This window comes from Apis cerana, linkage group LG2, assembly GCF_029169275.1.
Source record: "Apis cerana isolate GH-2021 linkage group LG2, AcerK_1.0, whole genome shotgun sequence".
NCBI lineage: Eukaryota > Metazoa > Arthropoda > Insecta > Hymenoptera > Apidae > Apis > Apis cerana.
Window position 1 is genome coordinate 14,206,099 of NC_083853.1, and position 27,854 is coordinate 14,233,952.

Genomic DNA, 27,854 nt, shown 5'->3' on the forward strand with positions numbered 1-27,854 from the left:
ACCAGGATGGTCGGGAAATCGATTGCGTTGACAACATAGTAAACAGGGGAAGACCGATTCACAATAAGACTAACCCACGTAAATTCTATTATGTAGGAACCGTCTATTGTTCCGCGTTACTTGTATACTCGTCGAGAAACAAAGCAACAAAGGGATTAGCAAAACACATGACAGTGAGCAACATAAACAAATGATCGCTATCAACCCCAATGTGGTATACGATAATAAAGCAGGCAACAGCATTCCCAAATAAAGGCTCGGAGCGAGAAAATCAAAGCCTCGAGCCTCCGGGTATTAATCAAGGGAGCGGAAACGTAATCGCTGAAAATAATGGAAAATAAAATGAACGAAGGAGAGGAAGGAGCGATTATCGAGAATAACGAGAATCGGTGATCGCAGAAAAAAGATTTTTTATTACGAAATCCAATCAACTCGTGTAAGGAAGTGTTGATAAAACATTTGCATTAATCTTCGATAAAACGCGTCGTATTATTATATTATATTATTTACATAAAAATATCGCGATATATAACTGCATATATTTATCTCGTTTTAGTTTTCGTTCGATTTCAATCGATAGAAAATTCATAGTAGGAACGTGAGCCTGACTAACGGGCTTATGACCCCTTACAACAACACGGTTTATTTATTTCCCTCCTATAATTAGGTGAAACAAGAGTGGAAAATTTTCCAGGCACCCCGTGACGATTCTCTCGATTGACTTTGCAGAAGAAAAAAAAAAAAAAAAAAGAAAAAGAACACGTCAATGACAAACATCCCTTTTTTCTTTCTTCTTTCCTCCCCTCCCCCTCGATCCACAACATTGTTATCTTTCTCGCTCTGCTTAGCTTTCATTCTTCGAGATACGCATGACTGACGAATACCGTGACGTTGAAAGTGACGCGTATACGGGACGAAAATAATGGTTACGACGATGACGATGATGATGACGGTGATGACGACGATGACAAGGCAACGCATGAACCATCATGCGTCGAGTACGATACGGCTCGACGCATATCTGTGTTTAATATCCGTACTCTAGCTTATCCGTGTACGTTTCATGCAAATTCGGACGATGCAACGAACGGTAATCGTGTGGCGAGGTGACCATTCGTCCGTTTCAACTTTGACGAAGTTACGATGCCGGTGCTGAAAAGAAAAGAAGACAGGAATTATTATTATTATTCCTCGGAGAATAATAATAACGTTAGCTCCCGCTGATGCGGAAGGGATCTAGTTTTCGTTGGATTAATCGAGTTTTTCTTTTTTATTTTAGTACTTTTAGCTGGTCGTTACTTTCTCGAAGAATCCAAGAATTCGCTCTTCTTCCACTTTTGTCAAAGTTTCGAAGATTTATAAGAGGTATTTTCGGTATCCTCTCGTTATTATTATTACTATTGTGTTACACAAGCTCTCCGATGAATCGATTACTGTTACTGCTACCGTTTTATCATTATTTGGTCGTTCGTATTTGGTAGAAGTTACGGAAAGTTCGAGAGCCAGGAAGTACAATTATAGAAGTTACAGCTCTCCTCGTAGTTGTCGAGAAGATGTAAAAGCTTTGGTCGTTAGAGTGGTGGCGAGTTTTAGTTTCTTTTGTAAACAAGATACGTCATCACGTTCGAGTGTACAAGATGATACGATTAGTCAAACTACCTTTGTGCGAACGTTACTCGTGGCTGATGACTAGATTTTTAGTCCTCTACTAGAACGTCAACCTTTATTATCTTAACATACCGTATGTGATGAACTTCGAACCACGAATTACTGGACGAACGACGGGGCTGACGTTCAGTGTAACTTTCAAAAGTAATATTACCTTAGCTAGAAATTAAGTTGAAAAAAAGGAGGATTAAAAAAAATCGAGGAAAGAGAACAGACAGAGAGAAAAAAAGAAAAATAAAATAGACGAAGAGCAACCGCGTGTTTGCCTTGCTTCGAAAGACAAGAATCGAATTACAAAAATTTCGCTGTTTTCGTAAAAAGAGAGAGAAAGAGAGAGAGAAAAATTGATCAAAAAAAACTGAGCCGAATTTCACTGGCGATAAATCAGCGTAGAGAAGAAGTACGATTGATCCTGAATGAAATGCTTAATCGTAATCGGTTAAAGGGAGCGAATAAAGGATTACCTTCAGCTGGCGGGGGTGCCGGCGCAGCTTCCGCTGGGGGCGCAGCTGGGGCAGCCTCGGCTGGCGCTGCAGGTGGCGCTGCCTCCGCAGGAGGCGGTGCACCTTCGGCCGGAGGTGGTGCCGGGGTTCCTTCCGCTGGTGGTGGCGGTGCCGGTGCACCTTCCGCTGCTGGTGCCGCTGCTGCTGGCGCGCCTTCGCAAATTCACACAAATTCACTTCAGTCCCTTCGCACCTCGAATTCTCGGCAGTTCGATTAATACGTCACACGATTAATTTAACAAACACGATTAATTAAGTTAACAAAGATCAGAATCGTTGCAATTAACGATTGATGAATAATAAGTATTTGTGAATAGGTTCCTTTTATAAGATCTTTGTTATTAGGAAGTATATCAAAATCATTTTACGTGTCTCCAGTACGCTATTTGCTCCCTTTCGAGAAAAAGGTTAGTGATTAATTTAACAAATTAAAAATCGGACGAAGTATAGTATTTGTGAATAAATTCCTCGGATCTTTATCTCTTTTATATTAGGAAGTATATCAAGTCATTTCATATATCTGCTATTTGCCCCCTTTCGAAAAAGAGGTTAGTCGAGCGTGATTAGAGATCAGACGAATCTTTGCAATTAACAAGTTAATAAATAAAAAGAACAATATTTATGAATAGGTTCCTTGAATCTTTATTATTAGAAAGTATATCAAAATTATTTCACGTATGCTGCTTCCCTCTCTTTTTGAAAAAAGTTAGTCGAGCGTAATTAGAGATCAGACGAATCTTTGCAATTAAGTTAATAAATAAAAATACACTATTTATGAATAGGTTCCTTGAATCTTTATTATTAGAAAGTATATCAAAATTATTTCACGTATGCTGCTTCCCTCTCTTTCGAGAAAAAGATTAAAGATCAGACGAATCTTTGGAATTAACAAGTTAATAAATAAAAAGTATAGTGAATAGATTCCTTGAATCTTGATTATTAGGAAGTATATCAAAATCATTTCACGTATGCTACTTCCCCCTCTTTTTGAAAAAAAGTTAGTCGAGCGTGATTAGAGATCAGACGAATCTTTGGAATTAACAAGTTAATAAATAAAAAGAATAATATTTTTGAATAGGTTCTTTGAATCTTGATTATTAGGAAGTATATCAAAATCATTTCACGTATGCTGCTTCCCCCTCTTTCGACAAAAAGGTTAATCGAGCGTGATTAGAGAATCTTTGCAATTAACGAGTTAATAAACAAAAAACATAGTATTTGTGAATAGGTTCCTTTTATAAGATCTTTATTATTAGAAAGTATATCAAAATCGTATCTCGAGTATGCCCCCTTTCGAAAAAAACGTTAGTCGAGCGTGATTAATTTAACAAATTAAAAATGGGACGAATCATGGAATTAACGAATCGACGAATAATAAGTATAGTATTCGTGAATAAGCTGCTCGGATCTTCATCTCTCGATTACGAGGAAAAAGGTGAGTCGAGCGCAAGGGATTGGGATTGGAGGGAATGGACGGTTTGCAAACGAGTTTGCGAAAGATGGTAAAAGCTGGGACGAGATCACCTTCTGTCGGTGGTGGTGCGCCTTCCGCGGGCGGCGCACCTTCCGCAGGTGGCGCACCTTCCGCTGGCGGTGCCCCCTCCGCCGGTGGCGGTGCGCCCTCGGCAGGAGGCGCACCCTCGGCAGGGGGCGCGCTTTCAGCGGGAGGTGCCCCTTCGGCGGGAGGTGCGGCCGGCGCGCCCTCCGCTGGTGGCGCTGCTCCCTCCGCAGGGGCAGCTGGTGGCGCCCCTTCCGCCGGTGGTGCTGCCCCTTCCGCAGGTGCACCTTCTGAACAATTACATGCACCTTGGGTTAAAGACTAACATCTACTCTAATCTAAAGAGGCGAGGGCCCGAGTTCGTTTCACCCCGGTCGATGATGGAGCGGTTTCCTCGCGTTGTTATGCCATCGCATGAAAAATGAAACGTAATTAAGATCGTAGAAGAAAATACAGTGAAAGTCGAAGTCACGTATATATAGATACACGTGATATAAAGTAAAATTGCGAGTGATAGATGCTCGGTGCACTGACCTGGGGGTGGTGGCGGCGCTGCCCCTTCCGCGGGTGGAGCAGGTTCCGGTGGAGGAGCTGGCTCGGCGGGAGGTACCGGCGACGGCGTTGGCGATGGCGTTGGGGGTTCTGGCGATGGCGTTGGAGCGGTTTCTGATGGTGCGGGTGTCGGTGATGGTTGCGGAGGCTCGGGTGGCGGAGCTGGTTCCTCCTGCACGGGAATGATAATAATACTATCTCCATCCCGAAATCTCAAACGGACGAAACACTCGAAGCGTTGCTCGCGTTTCAATTAAAAAGAATCATGCTTTCGATAATTTTATTAGAAAATACGGACGGAAAGGATGAAAACTCCTCGTAACGAGCGTTTATCCTCGACGAGAGTAGAGATTTGATTCGAGATGAAATTGCATCGCACGCGTTAAATCGTTCGATTTACGGTCATCGTGCATATTTCAGCTCAGCCGCGTTAAAGGTCGTCTTTTATAGATACACGAGTCGTACGAGCGATAATAACGCTCTCTGTGCAACAACGTTGTGGAGTTTGGCGCATCAGGGCGCGTGGCCATTCGATAACGTAAATCAATGGCCGTTCGCGATAACGAATATTGTCGAGATAATTAAACAATACCGATGATAAACATTGCTACGGTAATTTGAATGCACGAACGAGCTTCGTTTCGCAAAATTATACACGGCTGATAATTCCGAATTCGTTGTAAAAAGAGAGAAAAAAGATAAAAATGTAAAGGAAAAATTGGCAAGGATTATCGCGGCAGATGGCGTTATTTTCTCGGCCAAAGAACGAAAATTTTCAAATAATACGATGACCGTAAACGATGGACAAATTGTAAACGTTAAAAAGCCTTTACAAGCCTATTTAGCGAATCGTAATTAAGCGTGATCTGATTGATGTTCAACCTACCGTGCTCGTTTCTCGATTGCAAATTCGATTTCTATGGATTACTCTTCTCGCGAAACTCGCGTTCAGCGAGTGTCGAGTAAACAGAAAAAGAAAAAAAAGAAAAGAAAAAAAGGAGAAATTAAATCGAACGATATCGACAATCTCGTGTCGCGACACGAAGCTTAGAACTTCGAGAGCCTTCGTTTCTTATGATATAGGCATCGTCGTAAGACGTGGCGTAAAATTTCTCGGTTGAATGTACACGCTTCGCCATTCGACGCGCCTCATTGGCTCTTTGACGTGTTTACAACCTTTTCAAGAAGCGAAGCCTCGAACGTGATAAAAATTTCGTTTCTCGCGCGAAAAAAAATTCTTAATGATCACGATGATTGAGTCGTACGTGAAATTAACGGTACTTTCCAATATGACAACCGTAAGATTCTTCTATAAAAACGAATTAAATAAATTTAATCGAAGGCGACAGTTCCAACGCGAAGAAACGCATTATAAGTATACGTTTATATATCGATAATTATGTGGTAATTATTTTTTATTTTGCTTCAAAGAGAAAAGAAACTGTCCCCTTTGATCGTGTAAAGAACATAGAACATAAAATCGACGAAACGAGGAAGGGACGAGTAACAAAATGGGATGGTGGGAAATAGGGGAATGAACACACAGCCACAATGTATTTCATAGTTGTTAAATATTTTGATTTACAATAAATCTTAAGTAACGATTTCCCTTCCTTGTTATATTCCAATTACGTTTCATTTCTCCCTTCATCCGGTTCATAGAGAATTACGAATCAACATAGTGATACATAGTGAGGATTGACAGTGTAAAAAAAAAAAAAAGAAAAAAAACAGAGACGGAGAACGATACAGGGTTTTTGTTTCCTTTTTTAAAAAAATATATATATATGTACATACATATCTCGTAGACGAGAAGAACAAGAAAAAGAAGAAAAAAAAAAAAAAAAAAAAGAAATCGGTCAGTCACAAAATTCTGAATTCTTTTGGATTAGAACTCGGACACGAAAGAACATCCGATGGTGAATTCTCTCGATACAAATCGAGGAATCATCGTAGACGAAACATATGGGCACACGTTTGATCTTTTCTTCTTTTTTTTTTTTTTTTTTATACGTGCATTTCGGGAGTTGCAATAATATTGTAATATTTATCGAGTTAATCGAGACAAAAAAGAAAAAAAGAAGAGAGAGAGAGAAAAAAAAAGAATGAATAAAAAGAAGTAGCAATGAGGAAGTTTGTTGCTTGTTGCGAGATGTTATCTGGATGGATGGATGGACGATCCCTTCTCGAAAAAACGTCTCGAGAACGAGCGTAACGTCAATAGCCTCATGCCTCGACCTCCTCCTCCTTTACCTTCTTTTCCTCGCCTTTCTTCGACCAGTCGGGCTTCTTCTGCAAAGTTTGAGAAAACGTAGGTGAGATCGACCGTTGTTCGTGACCGTAACTCGATCGAAATTCGCACACGCAAGGGTCCGGGTGGGTTAGCCGTGGGTGATAAACTTTCGCAAAGCAGGTGTGTAACGGGGTGGCATTTTCACGGGGGCAGTGGGGTAGGGGGGGGGGGGAGAAAATTCGCGAAAAATTCACAAAATAAATACCGATTGTTAAAAATCGCTCGTTCGATCGATGTTGCATCGTTCACGATCGATATCGTTTTTCTTTTTTTTTTTTTTGCTTTGGAAATTCAAGAATTCGATTAATACAAACGAGGGCCGATTCTTCTCTCTTTATCGTCATTCGAAAAGCCGTGCACAATGTTAGTGAAGAAAAAAAAGGGAAAAAGAAAAAGGTGCGAGAGAAGTGTGTCCGTGGGAAAAAAAAAGATGAAAAAGAAAAAGAAAAGATCGATACGCTCGATCTTCTCGAGTCAAAAATCTTGCTGAAAAACGAGGCGGTGAAAAGAGAAAGAGAGAGAAAGAGAGAGAGAGAAAAGATTAATCTTCGTTTAATAAAACACGATTACACATACGTCGCGATTCGTATCGTTAAGGGGCATAGCAAGCGGTTTTTCTAATCCTACGATATTTTCTTGCGTTTTCGTTCGTTCACACAATCCCTGGTAATCTACTTCACGTTATCTAATAATACACGCACTTATTATTATTATTTCATCTCTCAACCACTAAGAATGCATGCCGATCTACGATCTGATCGTTTAAAGCTTTACCTTATCTTTTGACGCGTTCTGCGAACATAATGCAAGAGCAACATCATTAGTCGACAGATAAGAGACATGGACAATTATTAGAGCGTATACATACTAATTAATAACTTAAAGATTAAGAGGTCGATCGTGACTCATTCGATCGCTCGAGGCCATTCGATTCATTCATTCGTTCGCTTTGTCCGACCGATCGGTCATGAATCACGTTCGACGAAGAAAGAAAATGGCGCAAATCGAGGCGTGCATCGAGCATCCAGTTCGTTTCTTCTTTCATTTCATTAGATATGTACACATACATACGTGTGTGCATGTGTGCGCGCAAATGTAAATTTTTAATCCGAATCGAACGATCGATTCACGGCTCGAGATAAAAGAATTCAGACGGGACAACAATCCTACACATGTACAGCCTGGAAGCATGGCAGCCGAACGATGCGCGAATGTGAAGGCTAAAGCTGCAAAAGAGCTTATTGGAGAAGAGTTTTTAATTGAAAAGAGCGAAACAACGCGCGACACTTTTCCACCGTTTTTCGTTCGGTGTTCGTTCCGATCTATCCTCTGTTGTTGTTGTTGTTGTTGTTGTGGTACGTGTTGTTGTACACCGATCGTTTCCTAAAAGGATATACTTTGCGTAAAGGAGCCGATTAACAGGGTTTGAACGAAGAGAGAAGATAAACGAAATGAAACGAAGAGAAACGGATGAATAGCTTTAAAGAGAAATGATTCGAAGAAGAAGAAAAAAAAAGAAAATAAAGAAGAGAAAGAAAGGAGAAAAGATAGATAGATAGAGAAGGAGATAGAACAGGCACTTGTGAGTAAAGCGCTTCTGCGATTATGTACGAAACGAAGAAGAAATTCTGTGAGTCTTAAATATATTTTGTATAAGCTATTCTCACCTTTTTTTTTTCTTTTCTTTTTTTTTTTTTTTTATATATATATATACATTGCTTCTTTTTATTCGTTATTATTTTTTCTTCTTTTTTTACATCGCGATTTTACCGGTTATTTATTGTCATTATTATTATTAACGCTTAAAATTACCGGTTAAATGTGAAATGGCGTTAAAAGTGAGAGAAAGAGAAAGAAAGAGGAAAGAAAGAAATAAGAAGAAGTAGACGCGTTGAAAGCAAATTAAGGTATATACGGTTTCAGGTATAACCTCCGATTATTGAGCATATATACACTACAAATATATATATATATACTATTATATAAAATAGATATATAAAAAGAGAGTGGAGGTTAGAGAAAAAAAATTAGTGGAGCAGAATGGGAACGATTCTCGATAAAGCTCGACCCATTCTTATCGGTTATCCCCATAATAAAATTCTCAGGATCGCATTCTTCTTCGTTCACATCTTTTTATGGACGAGAAGAGGAGGGGGGATCTACGCTACGATATTCGCGGAGGATCGAGTTCGTCGAGTACGGTTCTCATACGCGAAGGAAAAACGAATGAAAAAAAAATATATCAGAATAATGAGATAATTTCGTTATGAAATGAAAAGAGAGAGAGAATAATGATCAAGGAGGAATAACGAGCTATCGACCGAGAGGATCGGAAGGAAAGTTGTTCGCTGCTTCTTTCGACTTTATATCGATTATTGACACAATTGTATTCCTTTGGCGTTCATTCTTTTTATTTATTTATTTATTTTATTTTTCTTTATTTATTTTATTTTTCGCACGTTTTAGTTTGATTTTGAATTTTAGGAAAAAAAAAAAAAAACTTTTCAAATCCTTGCCTCATCACCTAAAAACGTATGTATTTTCTCGTTATTACAATAATTGCGCAATCCTCGACGAGGCACGATTTAAGCACGGATACAATAATAAAATCGAAACAAGGTAGAATATGGTAGACCAGAGATTGACGAAGCGATATATATAATCAGGGGGTGGGGGGAGGGTGGGGAAGAGTAGAAAACGAGAACGTTTTTCCACCAACTATTATCTCCTCCCGATTTTCACCTTTTGCTTTTCTAATTCACGGATGTGTGTACACGTTGTGTTAATGTTGATTCTCTTTTTTTTTTTTTTTTTTTTTTATTATTAAATCTGTGTTTTACTCGATGGCCTGTGTACGCGTGTGATAGGTTTTTTCTTTTTTTCGATTCGTTCTCTTTTTTTTTTTTTTTTTACACGTTTATCTCGTGTTTGTTTTCTGTTTTAAATCTACTTCTTCGTCTGCCACTCTGCCTTCTCGGACTTCTTGGGCTGTGGAGAACAACACAATTGCCTAGTCAACTATCACTACAACTGGGAAGGGGGGGAGAGAGGGAGCTTATACGAAAATGAGGACGGTGTTCCTTTCGGGAGATCGACCGATTATTCGATGCACAGCCGATATATTATATTCACGAATATAACGATGGAATGTACGACAGAATAGGGGGTTGGGAACGAATCGGTTGATCTCCATGGAAAGGAAGGGCGCGTCCGAACGATCAAAATTCTACGAATACAAGGAAAAAAAAACCTGCTGACCGGGTTTTTATACACGGAAAGAAAACCAGAGCCACAAAAACTGTCTTTCTCAATGGCTGGAAAAAAAACGTGAATGTGTCACCCACCCGTCGTATGGCGAAAAAGAAAAGAAAAAGAGGAGGAGAAAATATTCAAAAATCAAAATTACTCGCGATTATAATCTCGCTCGTGTAAATACAAGACTGAAATTTAATCCAAACGTGCAAACGTCGAAGAACGTGTCACCGCGAAGCCTTGTATTCCTACGAGCAAGAAAAAACGAAAAAGAGAAGAGGGAAGAAGAAGAAGAAAAAGAAGCGGATAATTCGCGCGCAACAAAAGAAAGTAAAGTATGACGAAGAACGAAGTGAAAAATGTGATTGCCATCGACGGGGAGGTTAGGAAAAAAAAATGTCTAAAGTTAAGAAAAAAAAATAAATAAATAAATAAATAAATTTCGACTGGAATTAAATCGAAAACGATCGCTCTTACCTCCTTGTCTTCCTCCTCGAGGGTGAATTCCTTCTTCTTAACCTGTTTAAGCTGGTTACGGAAGTTGAACTCGGCCGCTTTCTTCTGGAGCTTGGCGAACTTGTTCTCGTACTTGGACACTTTCTTCAATGTCGGCTTCATGCTAAACCACGTTGACAGAGAGTTATTACGAGGCGCGTATTATACACGCGTGTATATACAACATATCGGATGAAGAAAGAGAGGGGTTTACTGCGAAAAGGGTTTACTTACAATTTACCTCGGAGGTCGTTCACCTGGCTGTTCAAGTCCGCGATCTGCAGCGATCGAACATTCGATATTAGATTTAAGTTTCGTGTTGAGATCGAAACGAGAATTGTGATCATGCTTATTTCTCGTTTAAATCGCGGTGATAAACTAAGAGGAAAGTCGAAACGGAAACGACACCCTCTCAAAACTTATAAACGTAATAAATATCTACGAACCGAAGAAAGAGGAACTTGAAGAAAATCATCGTTTAAAAATCTTTTCGACGAATCGAAATTAACGATTAATCGATCGTTTGCCATTTTTTTTCTTCGAGAGGGCAATCGTTCGTCGACTTTACTCCAATGGGATAAAAAACGCCGATGGAAGAATGGGATAATTACGTAGAATAAGAAAAGAAGCAGTTCTTCGATTGGTTTTTCTTTTTTTTTTTTTTTTTAATCACAATTGGCATGCAAATTCACAGCATGCAGGCGAAACGAAAAGAAAAAAAAAAGAAGAAGAGAACGCACACGCGCACTCAACGACACAGCAGGCAAAATCGAAAATGGAAAGAAGCATCGTGGGGACACGTTACATCGAGATCAAAAATCGTGTCAGGCGGACAGAAAGAGAAACAGAGAAGATATTCTGGAGCAGAAATTAGCATGCGACCTGCGTGCCAGAAGCAGGCGGGGACAGGGTTTTGTGGATGGCGTGTGTGCACGTTTTATGGAGGATACAGTGACATTCGGTTAGCGAGGTTCGACTCTCGACGACGAATTGTCGAGATCGACGATAAATTGGTTTGGCCGATTAACTGCGATGCCGGGTAACAATATGGTAAGTGGTAAGTGAGGGGATGATGAGGGGAGGGAAGATGTGGCTGGACAGAAGAGATGCGGACGGACGAGAGATTATCGATGCGAAAAAAAGAAAGGGAATATTGGAAAGAGAAAAAAGATCGAAAAAACTAAACTAACGAGTAAATCAAACCTGTATATACACGTATACATATATACATACATAGCCTGTTCAACGTCCCCCCACAGACAAAAATTGAACTGAAGGAGAAATGGCAAAGTTAGGCTATTATCGATCGAAATTAAACCACTTATGTAATTTAATCGTTGTTTAAACGGAATTCGAGTACTTCTACTGCGACGATTTTAAAAAGCCATTTAGCCACGAAAGAAGAGAGGGGGAGGGTTTTCGTCCCGAAGGGAAAACCGAGACACGTTTCTACGTTTTTCTTTTTTTACTTCCCACGTGACGCATTGACCGAGGTTAGAGATTATCATATCGAACGTTAAAAATTGATAAATCTTTAAACCGTACTTGCAGGATGAATTTTCGTCCGATTAATCTTTATTTAAAATCGAAACGAGAAGCGTGCCAATCTATCGCTGTTTCTATCCTGGTTAATCAGTTTGAAACCAGTACACGACATCTTTCCCCCATTTGATAGAAACTTTCCCGCTTTTTTATTCTTTTTCTAAGGATCTTTCGAAAAACAAATTGATTTTCCACCTACGTTCGAACGAACGCTGTTCTCGGTCGGTAAAACTTCCTCCGGAAGCCACTTGTCGGATTCTTTTTCTCCGCTCTCCCTGTTCCGCCCGTTTCCTTTCTCGTTTCGTCCCCGCCATCCGCGGTTCACTCGGCGAGAAAGGCGGCCGGAATCGGTCAGAGGGAGGTGAGGGGAAGAAGGGGAAGGAGAGGGGAGGGGATGAAAGAAAGGGCGAACGAATCACACGTTCAGAGACGAAAGTGAAAAACAAAGAGGAGAACGTATTACACTATATACACTATATATATATATATAGGGGGGGGGAGGAAAAACGAGAAACGTAGGGGACCTTGCGGCGATAGGACGTGAATTTCATTCTAGTGCCAATCAAGAGGGAGGAGCTGGTCACGATCAGCTCTTTGTCCACAGAGGGGTGATGAGAAAAAAAAGAAGTAAAAAAGTCCACTACAATCCCTTTCCTGGCCGAATAGAAATTCTGTTCCTCTCTCCAACGAGCGAATTTCACGCTCCAAACTCTTTGATTCTCTCTTCTTCTTCGTGTCAAACACGAAGATTATCAAACGCGAGTGTTTCCAATTTTGTTTCTTTTTCAAAAGTTGGAAAATGGAAAATATCGGGGAGGCGGGGGAGGAACAGACTTCCGCCGGAAAGGATCCGCTATTTACAGGCCCAATTGAACACCATGACAAGAGGACAGTGACAGAGTCGGTGGTGGTGCGTGCGAATCGGTGCAAAATCATCATTTTCGCTCGTGAACACAACCAATCTATCGATCGTCACGTAGACGCGTGTACGTGTTCTCTTACTTTCACGTCTCTTCCAGCAACAACGGAGGGACAACAAGAACAACAACGACAGCAACAACAACAAGAACAAGAAACAAGAACAACAAGAAGAAGAAGAAGAAGAAGAAGAAAATTCGTATCGTTTCACGATCACAGACAGAAGGAGACAGAAGGTTGATTTACACGCGAAGGTTGATCAGACCAGAAAAAAAGAAAAAAAAAAAGGAAAAAAGAAAACAAGAGGCGACAAATAAGGAGGGCGGAGGGTGGATGGTTCCGGAGAATTTTCACAGCATGGCACTTCGCTCTCTCGTGATATTTTTCTCACTTGGTCTCAAGATGGCCCACCTTCGTGAGAGTTAACAGTGGAATCAAGATAAAAAAGAAAAGCGTGGGAAAAGGGAGGTAGTAACAATACAACCAGCGTTTTGATTATCTACATTTTGGGGGCGGGGGGTAGTTACGATATAATACACGGAGTATATCTATATGTTTCAAACACATCTGTGGTCAAAAATTCCAAGGGGGGGGGCGGGGAGAAGGGGGCAGCGAACGTGTTCGCAAAATTGCAAAATTTCGTTTCTTTCTACGTACGTACCTACGTCGTTCTTTCTCAAATATTATTATTAATTTTAATGTTGTGTTTCTCTCAACGCTTCGATCCCTGATCAGCGTGTTTCATTTTTACGTACAAGAAGTGTATACGCATTGAACATGTTCGATATAATAACGGCCGTCACGGCCATTAAATTCGTCTCGTCCCGTTTCTGGATCGATGTAAATGTATTAAACGTACGATATACAAGAAAAGAAAAAGAAAAAAAAAAAGAAAAAAAGAAAAAAAAAGGGAAAGAAAGATCGTGAAGCGAGGTTTTCCTTTTTTCTTTTCTTCCCTCACGGAGGGGAGGGGAATATGAAGTGCCATACTTCTCTCTCGCGACGTATAATAATAATAATAATAATAAAAATGTACTTGTACGCAAATTCGCAATTAAGCCTCGATAAGCGAAATTAATAAGAGAAATGTGTAACGAGGCAACCGTTTATTATTATTAAAGAGAAATATCGGTCCCGATTCGTATCGTGATTGAATTGGCGATCGGCCGGAACCCAAGTTAATAAGAAAATTTGCGATATTGGCGTGTATCAGCGTTTGGTACGGCGTGAAAGAAAAAAAAAAAAAAAAAAAGAAAGAAAGAAAGAAAATTGATCCATGCTGTTAATTTTTCGACATCTGCCGAGTCGAAGAGAATTCCTATGCGCTATGCGATAAAGGAATTAAATTTGGAACTTTTTTTATTCGGCAAAAAGAAAAATCTCCATCGAGTTAATCGAAACGTCACAAACGTTGCTTCGATCCAGACCGATCCAATTTCAATTTCATATGCGATTCGATCGTCGTAGAAATCATCATCGTAAAATAATTGTATAGAAATACAGCGCGAAGAAGAAAGATGGACCCGACGTATTCACGATTTATTATTTATAATCGTTTAATTATTTTAATCGATCTAATTTTTTTACGATTTATTATTTGAAAAATTTCCTCGAGATCGATTACTTTGTTCACACGTATAACATAAATAATTCCAAATAATTGGTCGTTAGTAGGGAGTACAAGCCAAGCAAAATAATCAAATCGAATAAAGAAGTAGAAGAAGAAGAAGGGTAGCAGATAAACGGTATCGTCGAAAAAAAAGTCGAAATTGTAGGGGGGAGAGAAGAAACGCAAGAAGCAACAGAAAAAAAGAATGAAAGATCGAAAAAGAGAGACAGAGAGAGAGAGAGATAGACAGAGAGAGAAAAAGAGAGAGACAGAGAGAGACAGAGAGAAGAAAAAGAGAGAGATAGAGATCAACGATGAGGGGGCGGGGGATGATGCAGAAGAGCAAAAAGTAGAAAAACACAATAATTGAATAATTGAAGCGAGCAGAGAGGGGGCGGGGGGGGGGCACGAAGAAGAAGACGTGAAATGTACAGTGATGGCCGAATAGAGGCGATAACGATTTTTTTTTTTCTTCTTTTTCGCATTCCTTCTGATTTTCTTCCGATTTTGCACCGTACACCCACGCACGCACACGCGCACACACACGCGCGTAGTCTCACGCACACGCGTTTTGAATCACGTGTGAGATTTTTTTTTTTTCGAAAGGGATCAACTCAGCCCCTTCATGATGTGTTCTTTCTTTTTTTTTTTTTTTTTCCCCTCCCTTGACTTGTGTATGCGCAATTCTTTTTTTTTTCTATTTTGTAAGAAAAAAAAAAAGAAAAAAAAAAGAAAGAAAGAAAAAAATAAACTGGAAAGAGACAGAGAGAGAGAGAGAAATAAAAAGAGAAAAAAAGGGGGGGAAAGAATGATCGGAACAAAAAAGAGAAAAAAAAAGAGAGAAAACAAAAAAAGAAACTAAAAACGAAAAAAAGAATCGAGGGGGTTCAACCAATCGTTCTTCATTTCATCTTTTCTTTTTTTTTTTTTTTTTTGGGAAACAACGCGAATTTCTCATTTCACGATTCGTTTTTCTCGGCAAGAGAACGCGTTATGCGGTCGAGGGGGAGGAGGGGGGGCGAGGAGAAAATCGGTTGCCGCGATCTCGATCGAGCGACGAAACGATCGTCTGGTAAAATCATCAGAGATATTCACTCGAGATGTTCACTCGAGGAAAAATTGAATGAACGGGCGCGCATCGAAACGATGGATCGATTCTGACCCGATAATCGTCCCCTCCATAAGCTTGCCCAGCCCTGATTCCAATATTTCTCGCGGGAAGCTTTCATTTTTCTTGGCTGGTGGTTAGTTAGAAAGAAAAGCATAGGGAAGCCTATGTCTGCGTTATATATATATATATGATTAGAGTGAGAGAAAGAAATAGAGAGATGGAAATAAAATAATAGATAGAAATTAGAGAGATAGAAAGATAAATAGAAATAACAGAGAAGAAAAGAGCGAGTAAATCGGACGGATATCTAATCTGTGTATCTATAGATGATGAATGTGGAAAAAGAGAAAAAAAAGAGAGAAAGAAAGACGGAAAAAAGAAGAAGAAAAAGAAAAATCGTCGAAAATAAATCGACGACGTTTCATCGAAGAAAGAAAAAACAGAAGAGATGAAAAGGAGATAGAGAGAGAGAGAGAGAGAGAAAAAAAAAGAAAGAGAGAGAAAAAAAGAGCGATTGAAGAGTAAAGGGCAAAAAAATTTATGTCTTAATCGAGGCACTTCATATTCGTTTCGCGAAAAAAGAAAAAAGTTTTGTTCTTTTTAATTTTTATTTTTTTTTTCTTCTTTTATATATATAGGAATCTATATATTAAGAAGATAATTTGAAAAGAAAAACTTGGAAAAAAGAGAGAAAAGGATAAAAATGAATAAAATCCCCGACTACAGGACTGACCAAGATTATACAGTATGGAGTAAAATTGGTTGTAAACCGACGAGATTACAAGAGTGGAAAGCAAAAATGATATTTTGTTCTCACGTTCGTTTTGTTTCCGTTTGCCAAAAAAAAGAAAAAAAGAAAAAAAAATGTAAAAGAATTTTTTTTATTTCTTTTCATTGTTCGATTTTTAGCTTGTCGAAAAAGCCACTCAACGTGTTCTCCAAGAGAAACATCGTGAAAGAGAGAAAGAGAGAGAGAGAGAGAAAGAGAGAGAAAAAGAGAGAGAGAGAGAAAAAACTCAAATAAAAGACGTATATGTACAGAAAGAGGGTGGAACAACGAGAGACAACGCGAAGAGAGAAATTCAGAGAGGGGTTGCACAAAAGAATGGCGTGCGACTGGCGGTTGCTCTCTTTCTCCTCGCATTGTTCACCGTTTTTTTTTTTTTTTTGCTTTCTTTTATTTATCTCCTGTACCTCGTAATCCCTTTTCCGAACTTCACGCTCCAAATCCCACTTCTGACCCTCACAAAGGTAGACGCGGTCGTAATACATTTGGCAAATCTCCCTCAAATCGTCTACAAAGAACATGGAGTGTCTCTCAGATATCTTCCACTCGTGATACGTTACTTTCACTAAATAGCCAGGAGGCGGGACGAGGGAAAGAGAGATTTTATCATTCATTTTCTCCTCTAATATATATTTATCCGATCAAAGGTTAATCCATTTTGCAAATTTTAGAAAAAAATAAAAGTCTCTCGTTCCGCTCGTGCGGACAATAAAAGTCGCATGGGAATCGAATGACCGATCGTTTTTTTTTTTTTTTTTTTTTTTTTTTCGTACGACTCGACGCGAACGTGACCTGCTCTGAAATCTCTCCTTTTTGTTCAAATGGAAACTGTGCTATTTGACCTCCATTTGTCCATCGAGACGTATACGAAGTTACACTCCCTTGTAAACGCTTCCCTCGAAACTTCAATCTTCGCGACCATTGTCGATGAAATTTGAGGGCAACCTCAACAAGCTGCCTCGAAAACGAATATACATATATATATATATATAGAAAGAGAGAGAGAGAGTTGAAAATTTTGAAAGTATTTCTCTCCGAGATAGAGAAGAGAGAGAAATAAATTAATAAGAGAGAGAGAGTGAAATTTCGAGGGTGCGTCGACCGGGAGGACTATATACGTAGAGGACATCGACCAATCGCATTACGCGGTCGTAGACGTGGCAAAGTTAAATTAAATCAAAAAAGAATCACGTGGGAGGCCAGAGATAAAAATAATCTGTGCAGGAGACTCGTTAGGCTTTCTTCAGGCGAGCCGATCGTATTTACCTCGAATTCTTTCAACCTAATTTGCCTCTCGAGGTCAAACTTATCGCCCTCGAGCGCGTATACTCTGTTCCAATATGCCGAACAGATCGTCTGGAGCTCGGCTAAAAGAACAAAAGTTTCAGGATGGAGAACAAAATGCAAAAAAAAAAAAAGAAGGAAGAGAAAGAAAAAGAGAAAGTAGGTAAGAAAAAAAATGGGAAGGACGGTTTTGGTTCCATCCTTCTAAATAAAATCTGTTGTTACGTTTAAAAAATTACTTTTCCACGGAAAAAGAGAAAAGAAAAAATACTCAAAGACTTTTTTTTCTTACGTTCTTACTTAAATACATCGAATCGATAAGATCGATTCGTACAAAAAAATATTCTTACCGTTTACGGAAAATAACTAACGTGTTGAAGGGTTAATCCGCGGATGGAGGATAGAGAATCAAGGGAAACAGAAAAGAAAGAAATGAGATTCTCGTGTTTTGAAAGCAAGAAGCACGAAGCTGACAACTGCGTGAACGTTAACCTAACTCGAGAGTGTGGAGGAGTCTAGGTGGAGATGGATGGAGGAAACGTATTTATTCGGAATGGTACTGGCGCCAGAAGGTGATCTACGCGCAAATAAACGAAAGAAAAATCGAAAAGAAAGAGAGAAAGAAAGAAAGAAAGAGAAAGAGAGAGAGAGAGAGAGAGAAGGAAAGGAAATAATTGTTCTACTTCAAATCGCTCAAGATAGGATCTAGGTATCAGCATATTACGATATTATTACTTGAAATCTACTGGCTGCGATTCTACGATTCACGCGTGCCTGCTTTTCTTCTCTTTCTAATCATTATTACGTACGCTCTAGGAAGACGTTCTAAACTAGTCAAAAAAGAAATCTTGCGAATAACTACGTTAGAATTGGTGCGATTAGATGATTCAGCCTCGATTTCAGCCTAAGTTTCATCAACGTCGTTAAGATTAATTAACAACAGCCGAAACTTCAATTTCAATGAATCAAGAAAAAAAGAGAAAAGAAAAGAACTATTATTATGATCACAGCGTTCTTGCTAGCAAAAAAGAAAAAATGTCGTTGCGTACTAATGAGAAAAAAACGGAAAAAAAAGATTCAACAACAAAAATAAGATGGAAAAAAATAAGAGAAAAAAAAACACGATAGAAAAGAAGTGAGAACGGAATAGAGAGAAAGAGTGAGAGAGTGAGAGAGAGAACAAAAAAAAAAAGTCGTCTCTCTGTTTTGTTAATTGCAGCGTCATCTGTTTTTCTTTTTTTTTTTTTTTTGGTTTGTTTGTTTTTTGTGCATCGAAAACTTTTCGACCTCGAAATCCTTCTTGGCGACTTCGTACTCAAGGTCGTACTTTTCCCCCTCGAGAGCGATGATCCTCTTATGATACTGGATCAGAATGGACTTCACGTTAGCTGTCAAAATTCCAAGTCACCTTGAAACATACTCCTCTTTCAAAGCAGGATACGGACGATTTTAACCGGTGTGTGTGTATCTGTGTGTATCTGTGTGTATGCGTGTGTATATGTATGTGTCTTTGTTTCTCTACACATATTTTTTTTTCTTTTTTTCCCCCTCGATATAAATTTTTAATCGACTTGAAATGGACGAAAGTGCGTGTAAGAAAGAATGTGTGTAAAAATAAAAACACGTGTTGTCACTTTTCTCGGTTTGTCATCAACCGGAGGGGAGGAGGTGGGGAGAGAATAGAATAATATGCGTTTAAAGCAGGGGACGGGGGAAGTGGGGAGAACGTGTAGTGGTATCGAAGCTGAACGAAATTTGTCAATTACAAAGTGTGAAGTGTCATCGATCATATTTTTTTTTGAACAGATCCGACCCTATTCGAGCGTGAATTGTAATCGCGATATATTAGAAATCGCGATACAATTTGAAAAAATTGGGGACGGAGGCGATATGGCGATATACATAGAAAGCAAAGAAGTAAAGAAAAAAAAAAGGTAGTATGCCGAGCGTATTGAAATATACGCTGGGCTACTGTGAAAAATTTCGAAAAATTTCGAAATCAAAAACCTTGAGAGTTACCCTTATTATTACTACCCTCATGAGCGGTATTGCTCCATCGTACACATCATGTATAGCGTTCTTTTTTTTTTTTTTTTTTTGCGACAACTCGTGAGAACACAGTCAAAGTTAATAAACGTGAATGATTCACGATGTGCTCAGCTTTACCGTGTGAAAGAAAGAAAAGAAAGAAAGAAAGAAAGAAAGAAAGAAAAAAAGAAAAAAAATAATAACGACGAAATAGCATTAAATACGAAGAGCAAAGATACAAATGGTGGATAGAACGCGCGCACAGATATAAAAAATGCGAAACAGAAAAGAAATTGTGCGAGAAAGAATAAATATAGAGAATAAATAAAGAAACAGATAGACAGAATAGATAGACAGAACAGCCGTGTTATGAAAGTGAGAGGAAACCATAGTTGAAAGTAGATAAAACATTATATAGAAACACGAAGATAGACGAAATGCGAAGCTCGCGACACTTGCCCGGATTGCGACCACCGTGTGATGCGATTCGATCGAATTTACTTAATCAGAGTAAGAGCAAAGAGAGACGAGTTCTCTGAAAACTGAGGGGAGAGATGGAAAGAGAGAAATAAAATAAAATAAAAGAGGGGGAAATAAATAAATGAATGGTGGTAAAGAATGAAAATAGACTCTGGTTATTTATAAATAATCGCGATGTTACGATTGCGTAAGATCGGTTGCCCTTTTCGAGCTGTTTGCCAAACCCAAGACAAGATTCGTCAACGCGATTGAATGCAACCGGGCAAGCGCGTCGCATTACTCAAGTGCAACAACATTGAGCATCGTTACGATATATATATATATATATGTGTGTGTGAATGCCACATCGTTATTTGCACGTATCGTAATGTAATTTCTCGCAACATTGTCCTTTCCACCCTCACGGGTAAGTACCTCGTAATCCTTCTTCTTAACAACATATTCGAGGTCGAATTTTTGATCCTCCAATGCTGTGATCCTATTGTGGTACTCGCGCAGCACGCGCTTCAGGGATTCTGTGTGGGACGAAGGTGAAAAAAGATCGGACAGAATTTATCATGTTTTTTTTCTTTTTCGAATGATTGAAAAATCGTGATTGAAACGAATTAGAGCAGTTTCGAAGTTTATCGTCGCGCGGAGGAGGGAAGGATCCTCTGAGGTAAGGGGTAGGGCGGATGTTTTACGCATGGAAATCGACGAGTTTCGAAAAAAGAAAAATTTGTTGTTTCCTCTGCTCGGGGGGAAAAAAACGAAGAGATCGTCGTCTCGAGAGAACGAGAATGATATGGGAAAAAGTGTGGAAGCGAAAAAAAAAAAAATTACGACAACTGTTCGCTGTAATATCGCGTATATGGATGGATATCTCTCGCTTCTATCGGTATGTCTGTCGATGTCTGTCGGAAAAGAAAAAAAAAAAGAAAAAAAAAGGAATATTTCTGTAGACCCTAGGGCTCGGGTGTTGTTCGACCCTGACCCCTACTGAATTGTTAGCACTTGTCTGATCACGGCACCGATGAACCGAGAAAAAAACCGCGGTTATCGACGTGTTATCGAGGAGAAATTTTTTTCAAGGGAAAGCCTTTAATGTACCTTCGCTAGCGTCGTCGACGTTCTTCGGTTTTCCGCAACGCTCCTCGATGATGCGCCTCCTCTCGGCCGCCTTTCTCTCTTGTTCCTTCTTCAATTCCTCGGCGGCTTTCTTACGCAGCAACAACTGAGGGTACACGCGAATGTATATTCGTTAGAACGTCGAATCTCACTGAACAGGATCGTAATTTCGAGAGAAACAATTTGGAATGAAATTTCAGAAGAAATCGAATAGACGAATATTCTTGTAAAAAAAAAAGAAAAATAAATAAAATCGTAATAATATTAAGAAAATTAGGGGGACGGACGGAATGCAAACTTACCCTAAGCTTCTTCTTCCTGTCAGGGGTCATGAAACCCTTCTTCGCCTTCTTGGCTTTGGAAGCCTCTTCGAGACGGGCGCGGACCTCCGCCCTCTTTCTGTCCGTCTCCGCCTGTTTCCTCTTCTTTTCCTACATTTTCCGTAAGCGAAACTCCCTTAAAATATCTTATCTGATAATAGATATCCGTAAATAACGTAAAAACTCGACAAAATCTCATTCCCTGGCAAATGACGCGTATTTAATATCCTTATCGCTTTTTGCGATTAAAATAAAAAGAGGGGAAGAAGAAAAATAGAGAAACGGATGAAAAGAATGGAAAAAAAAAAAGAAAAAAGAAAAAGTAGGCAAGATAATTAAAAATCTCGATCGTCGTCAGCGATTCGAAGGGTGGAAAGAAAAAGAAATAATCTCGAAACTTTCGGAACGCGACTCGAAACGAGCCCTTGATACGAAAACTGTCGCAAGAGTCATTCAAGATTAGCGAGACTCGACAAGTTATTGAAAAAGTTTCAGCGATCAGGGCTGTCCTTTTCTGCTCTACTTTAAGTTTCATCGATAGTTCGCCCCCTTCTCTTACGTACATCCTCGAGACGTTTTCTCTGTAAAGGAAAAAATAAAAAGGGATCGTGAGAAAAATCTTTGCTATCGATATCAGCGGAATACGAAACGTCGATAGATCGATGGTAAAAATCAATAATCGATGAGTGAAATTTTTTAAGAGCAAAACGTTTCGAATTCCGCTTCTCGAAATTGTGCCAAGCGCTCGAAAAGAAGCGTGTATTCTTTGCAACGGTGTACGAAATGCTCGTGTAAAAATATGTGCGAAAATATGTTAATCGTGATTCGCAAGTATAGAAAGTGTGCAATAAAGATATCGAAAATTTTCTTTGCAACAGTGCAGAAAGTGTTAGTGTAAAAAGTGTGCAGAAATGCGCAAATGTAGAAAGTGTGCAATAATATCTCAATAATATTCTTTGCGACAATATAAAAAGTGTACAAAAATATTTATTCATAAGTATGCAATAAAAATAATATTCTTTGCAACAATATCGAAAGTGCTAGTGTAAAAAGTGTGTAATAAGATCTCAATGATATTTTTTGCGACAATATGGAAAGTGTACAAAAATATGTTATTCATAAGTGTGCAATAAGAATAATATTTTTTGCAACAGTATCGAAAGTGTAAAAAATGTGCAATAAGATCTCAATGATATTTTTTGCGACAATATAAAAAGTGTACAAAAATATTTATTCATAAGTGTGCAATAAGAATAATATTCTTTGCAACAGTATCGAAAGTGTAAAAAGTGTGCAATAAGATCTCAATGATATTCTTTGCGACAATATAGAAAGTGAACAAAAATATATTAATCGTGATTCATAAGTAAATAAGAATAATATTCTTTGCAACAGTATCGAAAGTGTAAAAAATGTGCAATAAGATCTCAACGATATTTTTTGCGACAATATAGAAAGATATGTTAATCGCGATTCATAAATATGGAAAATATAATAAAATCTCGATAATATTGTTTGCAAAAACTGCTAATGTAAAAAATGTGCAAAAATAATTAATCGTGGCTCATAAGTGTGAAAAGTGTGCAAGATCTCGATAATATTCTTTGCAAAAGTGTTAGTGTAAAAAGTATGCAAAAATAGGCAAGTGTGCAATAAGAATCTCGATATATTCGTATTTTTGGTTCGTAGAATATTTTGGCATCGAGTGTCACGCGATAATTTGTCCGCGTTTCGCGTGTAAATATCGCCGAGTAACATCGATGACACAATATTTAATAATACACATATAAAAACAGGCACAAGCATACATGCTGTTGGCACACAAGGATATTAATATTGTCGCGGGAGAGTATTCTCCGCGACAACATTGTAGTAAATCTACGTTACCTCTTTCCGAGTTACTACGTGGCGGCTTGCGTTTTTCTAGCCAATCTACGTAACACGTTCTATACTCTAATCCTCGATTACAGGAGGAATAATGACAAACGTTAGACGTTTCTTCTTACATCTTGAGAAAGATATACACATTCGAACGTCACGGAAAGAGCACCCCCTTCCCTGAATTGTATCACTTTGATTTACATTTACGAACGAAGATCTCCGCCAAGATTTACGAGTTGTCGAAAAGACGGTATTTTCTTATCTTGGAGGGGGGCGAGGGTGATACCTTCCGTGCCAATTCGAACGCAGAATCGAGGGGGGATGGAGGAAAAGTTGAGAAATACGAGTTGCGCGGGCATCGATGGTGCATTCTCACAATCACCAGTCGGGAAGATGGGTTGCGTAGAGGGGAGGAAAAGTTAGTGGGGAAGCGTGAAATAAGAGGGAAGGGAAAAGATGGTGGAACAAATAAGGTGTATAGCGGGGGTGGCGCGACTCGCGGTGGTAAATAACGTTGAAATAGGAGCGAGAACTGGGGCGATAAATCAGAGAGGGAAAAGTCTCTCGGGGCCGAGGTCTCCCGTAATATTTCCGTATTTATCTTTTATTCCTCGAGGTTGGATGGGACCCCGTTTAAGGGCCGCTCTATAACGTGCACTTTTGCAAAGATGGAATAACTCTTGCGTTACGAGAGTTATCCATCGAGGGAACAGTTTTAGAATAATTTCTCTTCTCGATTTTTCGCGGGGAATAAAATTGTCCGAGGAGAGATTCGATTCTTTCCATCTTTCTCGAAAAGTCGCGTTAAATTGATCGAGGAAAAATTCGGTCTTTCGCGAAGGAAGGAAAGCGCATAAGAGGAAAAGAAAAAAAAAGAAAACGGTTAAAATGAGACGAATTTCGCAAAGTTTTTCGCGAAAAGGGAAGGAAGAATCCCACATCTGCGGGACGCGATAAGAATGTATCGATGTTTCGCACAGTTTATATTAAGTTGAAAAGAAAAATATAGGACTCGGTCGGTTTGAAGTCCAATCAAGGCTGACTCGTTTATCGAGAGAGGAGAAAGAGAGAACCTTTTGTTAATCGTTATACAAAAAAAGAACACGTTTACTAAAGTCTAACAAAAACAAAATAGAATATTATGTTAAAAAAAAAATTCCAAGGTAAAAAAAGGAAAAAAAGTCACTCGTCCTTCGCCGACACGTTCACAGACTGAGGTGTGGTTTCGAAAAATTAGATTAATATATCAATATCGTTCTCCTACGAATTAAACGATCATCTAAACGACGATCACGAACGACGACGATCATTTCACGGCACAATTTCACAAGCACAAAGCGCACGAGCAATGCGTACCTTTCAATCACTGTTAACCGTTTACTGCAGGATCCAGGGCGAAAAAAAACGGGAGGATCCATCGTTCGTGCGTCCCATTTTTCGTGGAAAGCCATGAAATCGACCAGGACGATCGTGATGATGATGATGACGATGATGATGACCGCGAGCGGAGAGGCGCATGAAAATGTGGAGAAAAATAATCGGTTAAGATTAATTTGTACGTTTTCGATGAGAAGAAAAAAAAACCATCTCGAATTATCGCGCGACGAAGCATCCTGCGTAGAGGAATCCCGAGGAGGGAAAAATTTTACCGATGATACCCACCTAACCTCGTCGTCCGCCATCGTGGTGCTACCTGGCTGCTACACCCGTCTACCTAAAAATAAAGCGCAGAGGGGGATGTTTCACGTATCCGTGGCAAAATAACAGTAATATTCGTTCGCATCAGAGATCGTATGTTAAAATACGATCGTTTCGGTGACACGGATTACAACGGGGCGAAATGCAAACAGATTGCGTTAAATATAAACCGCGGGCAAAAAAGGAAGATGAGAGACTCGAGGGGAGGGAGAGTGGGGGAGGTTTTCGATTTACGTCATTGAGGAGAATTTCTTTTTATTTTTCTTGTTGGGCTGTTGTCTAACCGGTGATAACCTGAAAATCGACGCGATAAATCCTACCTTCCGAACGTAAATTTTACGTTCTCTCCTCTTTCTCTCTCTCTTTCTCTTTCCCTCGATGCAGGAGAGAGAGAAAGAGAGAGAGAGCAAAGGTATAGAATATCCGGTGCTCGAAAATAGACGCGGCCCGTCCCCACTTTTCGATCCGTCGCCGAGACGTCGCTACGTCGACGATCCAAATTTGGATGCAACGACCCGCTAGATCTCTCTCTCTCTCTTTCTCTTTCTCGTGCTCCTCGACGCTGCTCGATTCGATGGCGAAAAACAGATCGAACAGCGGAGGGAAAGGAGACACGTCGAGGAGAGGAAGGATTTCGATAACGTGGAAATACGATATTATTTCCACGATATGGAAATCGTTGCGACATATTTTTTTTTCTCCTTCTTCTTCTCCTTCTTGGAAATAGAGAAGAGAAGTTTGTACGATGCGAGATTGAGATTGATATTTAAATATCAAGGAAGAATAAATTTTCCTAATTTGAGGAAATACGATTCGAAGTAAGGAAAGGAAGTCGTCGATGATTAATGGGAAAGCCGAAAATAATTCACATTCTTGGCGAACAATGACGCTAATAAATCGGAGATAAACTGTTTGAAAACAGATACACGAAATAGATTCACCAATTGTATAATTCGATCTGCCCGTGTTCGATTCTTTTCCTTTCCATTCGAGATGAGGAAAAAAAGAGAAACATCGCCTTGATCAAAGGATTTGTCCTTCCATTCGTTCGCGATGAATTTTAATAATAATTAAATCGCGACCTCCGATTTAATTCAATTATTTCTTGACCAACAGCCAAAAAACTGTGAAATGAAAAACGAGAATTCGCCTCGAAATCGCCTGTCCACGGAAATTTCATTGGATCAAACCGCTTTAAATTTGTAATGGACGATCGCCCTCGCTAAGTATAGATTCCCCCTATTCCCTTTCGTTCGAGCCATTCCAAGACACGTCCCAGAGTTCCCGCGATCGAGTGTGCCTCTTCTCCGATGTCAAAGAGGATCCGTAAAAATAGAAAACAAAAATATATATATATATATATAGCTTGTGCGAGATCTTCTCTCTAAAGAATAATAATAATAATAATAATAATAATAATACGTATTTCTTTCCTTTTTCTTTTCTCCCCTCGGAGAAAAGTGGAGCACCGGTGGAAGCATCGCGCGAAACAACGTTGTTTCTTTTTTTCCTCGAGAATCGAAAAAAGAAAAGCGACGAATATAAATATATACAATATCGAAAGACGATATAGTCGAAAGAAATTCGACTCTGAGCCTCTTTGTTGGAATGATAAGTTGCGAGAGCAAATAGGGAGCGTTATATCGGTCAAGAAGATATCGAGTAATCGGAATACTAGTGCAAGGCTGTTTACATAGATTCACGATAGGGATCTCTCCCTCGAATAAAAGAAGAAAGAAAATATTGAAACGCGAGTTTCGAGAAATGGAAGTGGAAGAATTACGGTGGGTGAAAATTTTAAAAATTATACGGGATTGAAGGAAGAAGAGAGGAGTTCGCTCCTCCCCGCGAGAAGAAAAGATTGGAAGAGTCGAGAGATCTCGATTCACACGCGAGTGGAGAAAAAAAAAGAAAAAGAAAAAAGAAAAACGTCACAGTTTTTGGAGCAACACTCGTGACCTTGAAAAGAGTCTCGCCTCGTCGTTAAACACCTCTCACTGACACTCGAGAATACGGCGAGAAAGAGGTAATTCTCGTTCTTTCGAAGAGAGGAGAGATCCTGAGGGTCGGTGTCCAGGCAGAGAATCCTGAGGGGGATCGATCGATCACGAGGATTACGCGGACGCGTGTTCTCCAGAGTGTTCCCGCTCGAGGATCGTGGGCTTACCTTGAGAAGAACTATTCGCTGGCTGCGACTGGCCAACCGGACCTTAAGCAGCTGACTGTGCGATCGTGAATCCCTAGCCGACGTCGTGAACCTCCATCGTGGCCTGTTCACGTGGTAGTGGCCGACCAATGGCGACTCGCCATTGGTCGTAAGCATTTTTAGGCGAGAGCTATGCCCGCTCCGCTTGCTGCCAAAAATAATCGGAAACTGAAAACGGAGCCGGGCCCGCTTCGTCGCTCGCTCGGCAACTCGCAAACCGAACCTCGCGCTTTTCTTCCTCCACATTCTTGATTAAGTATGTTTTACGGGAAGAAGAAGAAGAAGAAGAAGAGGAAGAAGAAGACGGGTTTTCCTCTTTCCGACGAAGATCGATCGAGCAGACGAATCGTCGCCGATTAATTGACAACGTTCCCATTGCTTAAGGAACGCGTGCGTTTCGATACGTTGCGTCGAAACGATAGAATTCTCGAATTTTCGAAAACCGTTTACGAGATTTACGAAGGAAGAAATGCTGGGGCATGTTCGTTGCTTTTCGATAAAGAAGGATCTTGGCGTGGAAGAATTGATCAATAGGGGAAGAAAGATTCGGACGACGATCGATTAATTGATCGAAAAATTTAACGGTGGAGCGACAACGTTCGGTCGACCGTATCTCGAAAAC

The 27,854-nt window shown here is 39.6% G+C and overlaps 1 protein-coding gene across 42 annotated transcripts; it reads right to left on the bottom strand.

Moving 5' to 3' along the window:
- Positions 1 to 390: 390 nt before the first annotated feature.
- Positions 391 to 27,854, bottom strand: LOC108002697 (troponin I). 42 transcript variants are annotated; one of them, XM_062071474.1, is made up of 15 exons: positions 27,194 to 27,458; positions 24,996 to 25,042; positions 22,011 to 22,028; positions 21,430 to 21,558; positions 21,110 to 21,233; positions 16,636 to 16,736; positions 10,496 to 10,539; positions 10,244 to 10,385; positions 7,289 to 7,306; positions 6,475 to 6,513; positions 4,204 to 4,393; positions 3,696 to 3,959; positions 2,133 to 2,324; positions 1,741 to 1,827; positions 391 to 1,152 (listed from the first exon to the last, which is right to left on the bottom strand). In XM_062071474.1, exons 2-15 carry the CDS (start codon positions 25,008 to 25,010, stop codon positions 1,139 to 1,141), a joined length of 1,377 nt encoding a protein of 458 aa, XP_061927458.1. In that variant the 5' UTR covers positions 25,011 to 25,042; positions 27,194 to 27,458; the 3' UTR covers positions 391 to 1,138. The 42 variants fall into 42 exon arrangements, with proteins under 42 accessions (XP_061927458.1, XP_061927460.1, XP_061927459.1 ...); XM_062071476.1 differs by lacking the exon at positions 16,636 to 16,736 and adding an exon at positions 17,495 to 17,595; XM_062071475.1 differs by lacking the exon at positions 16,636 to 16,736 and adding an exon at positions 18,800 to 18,900.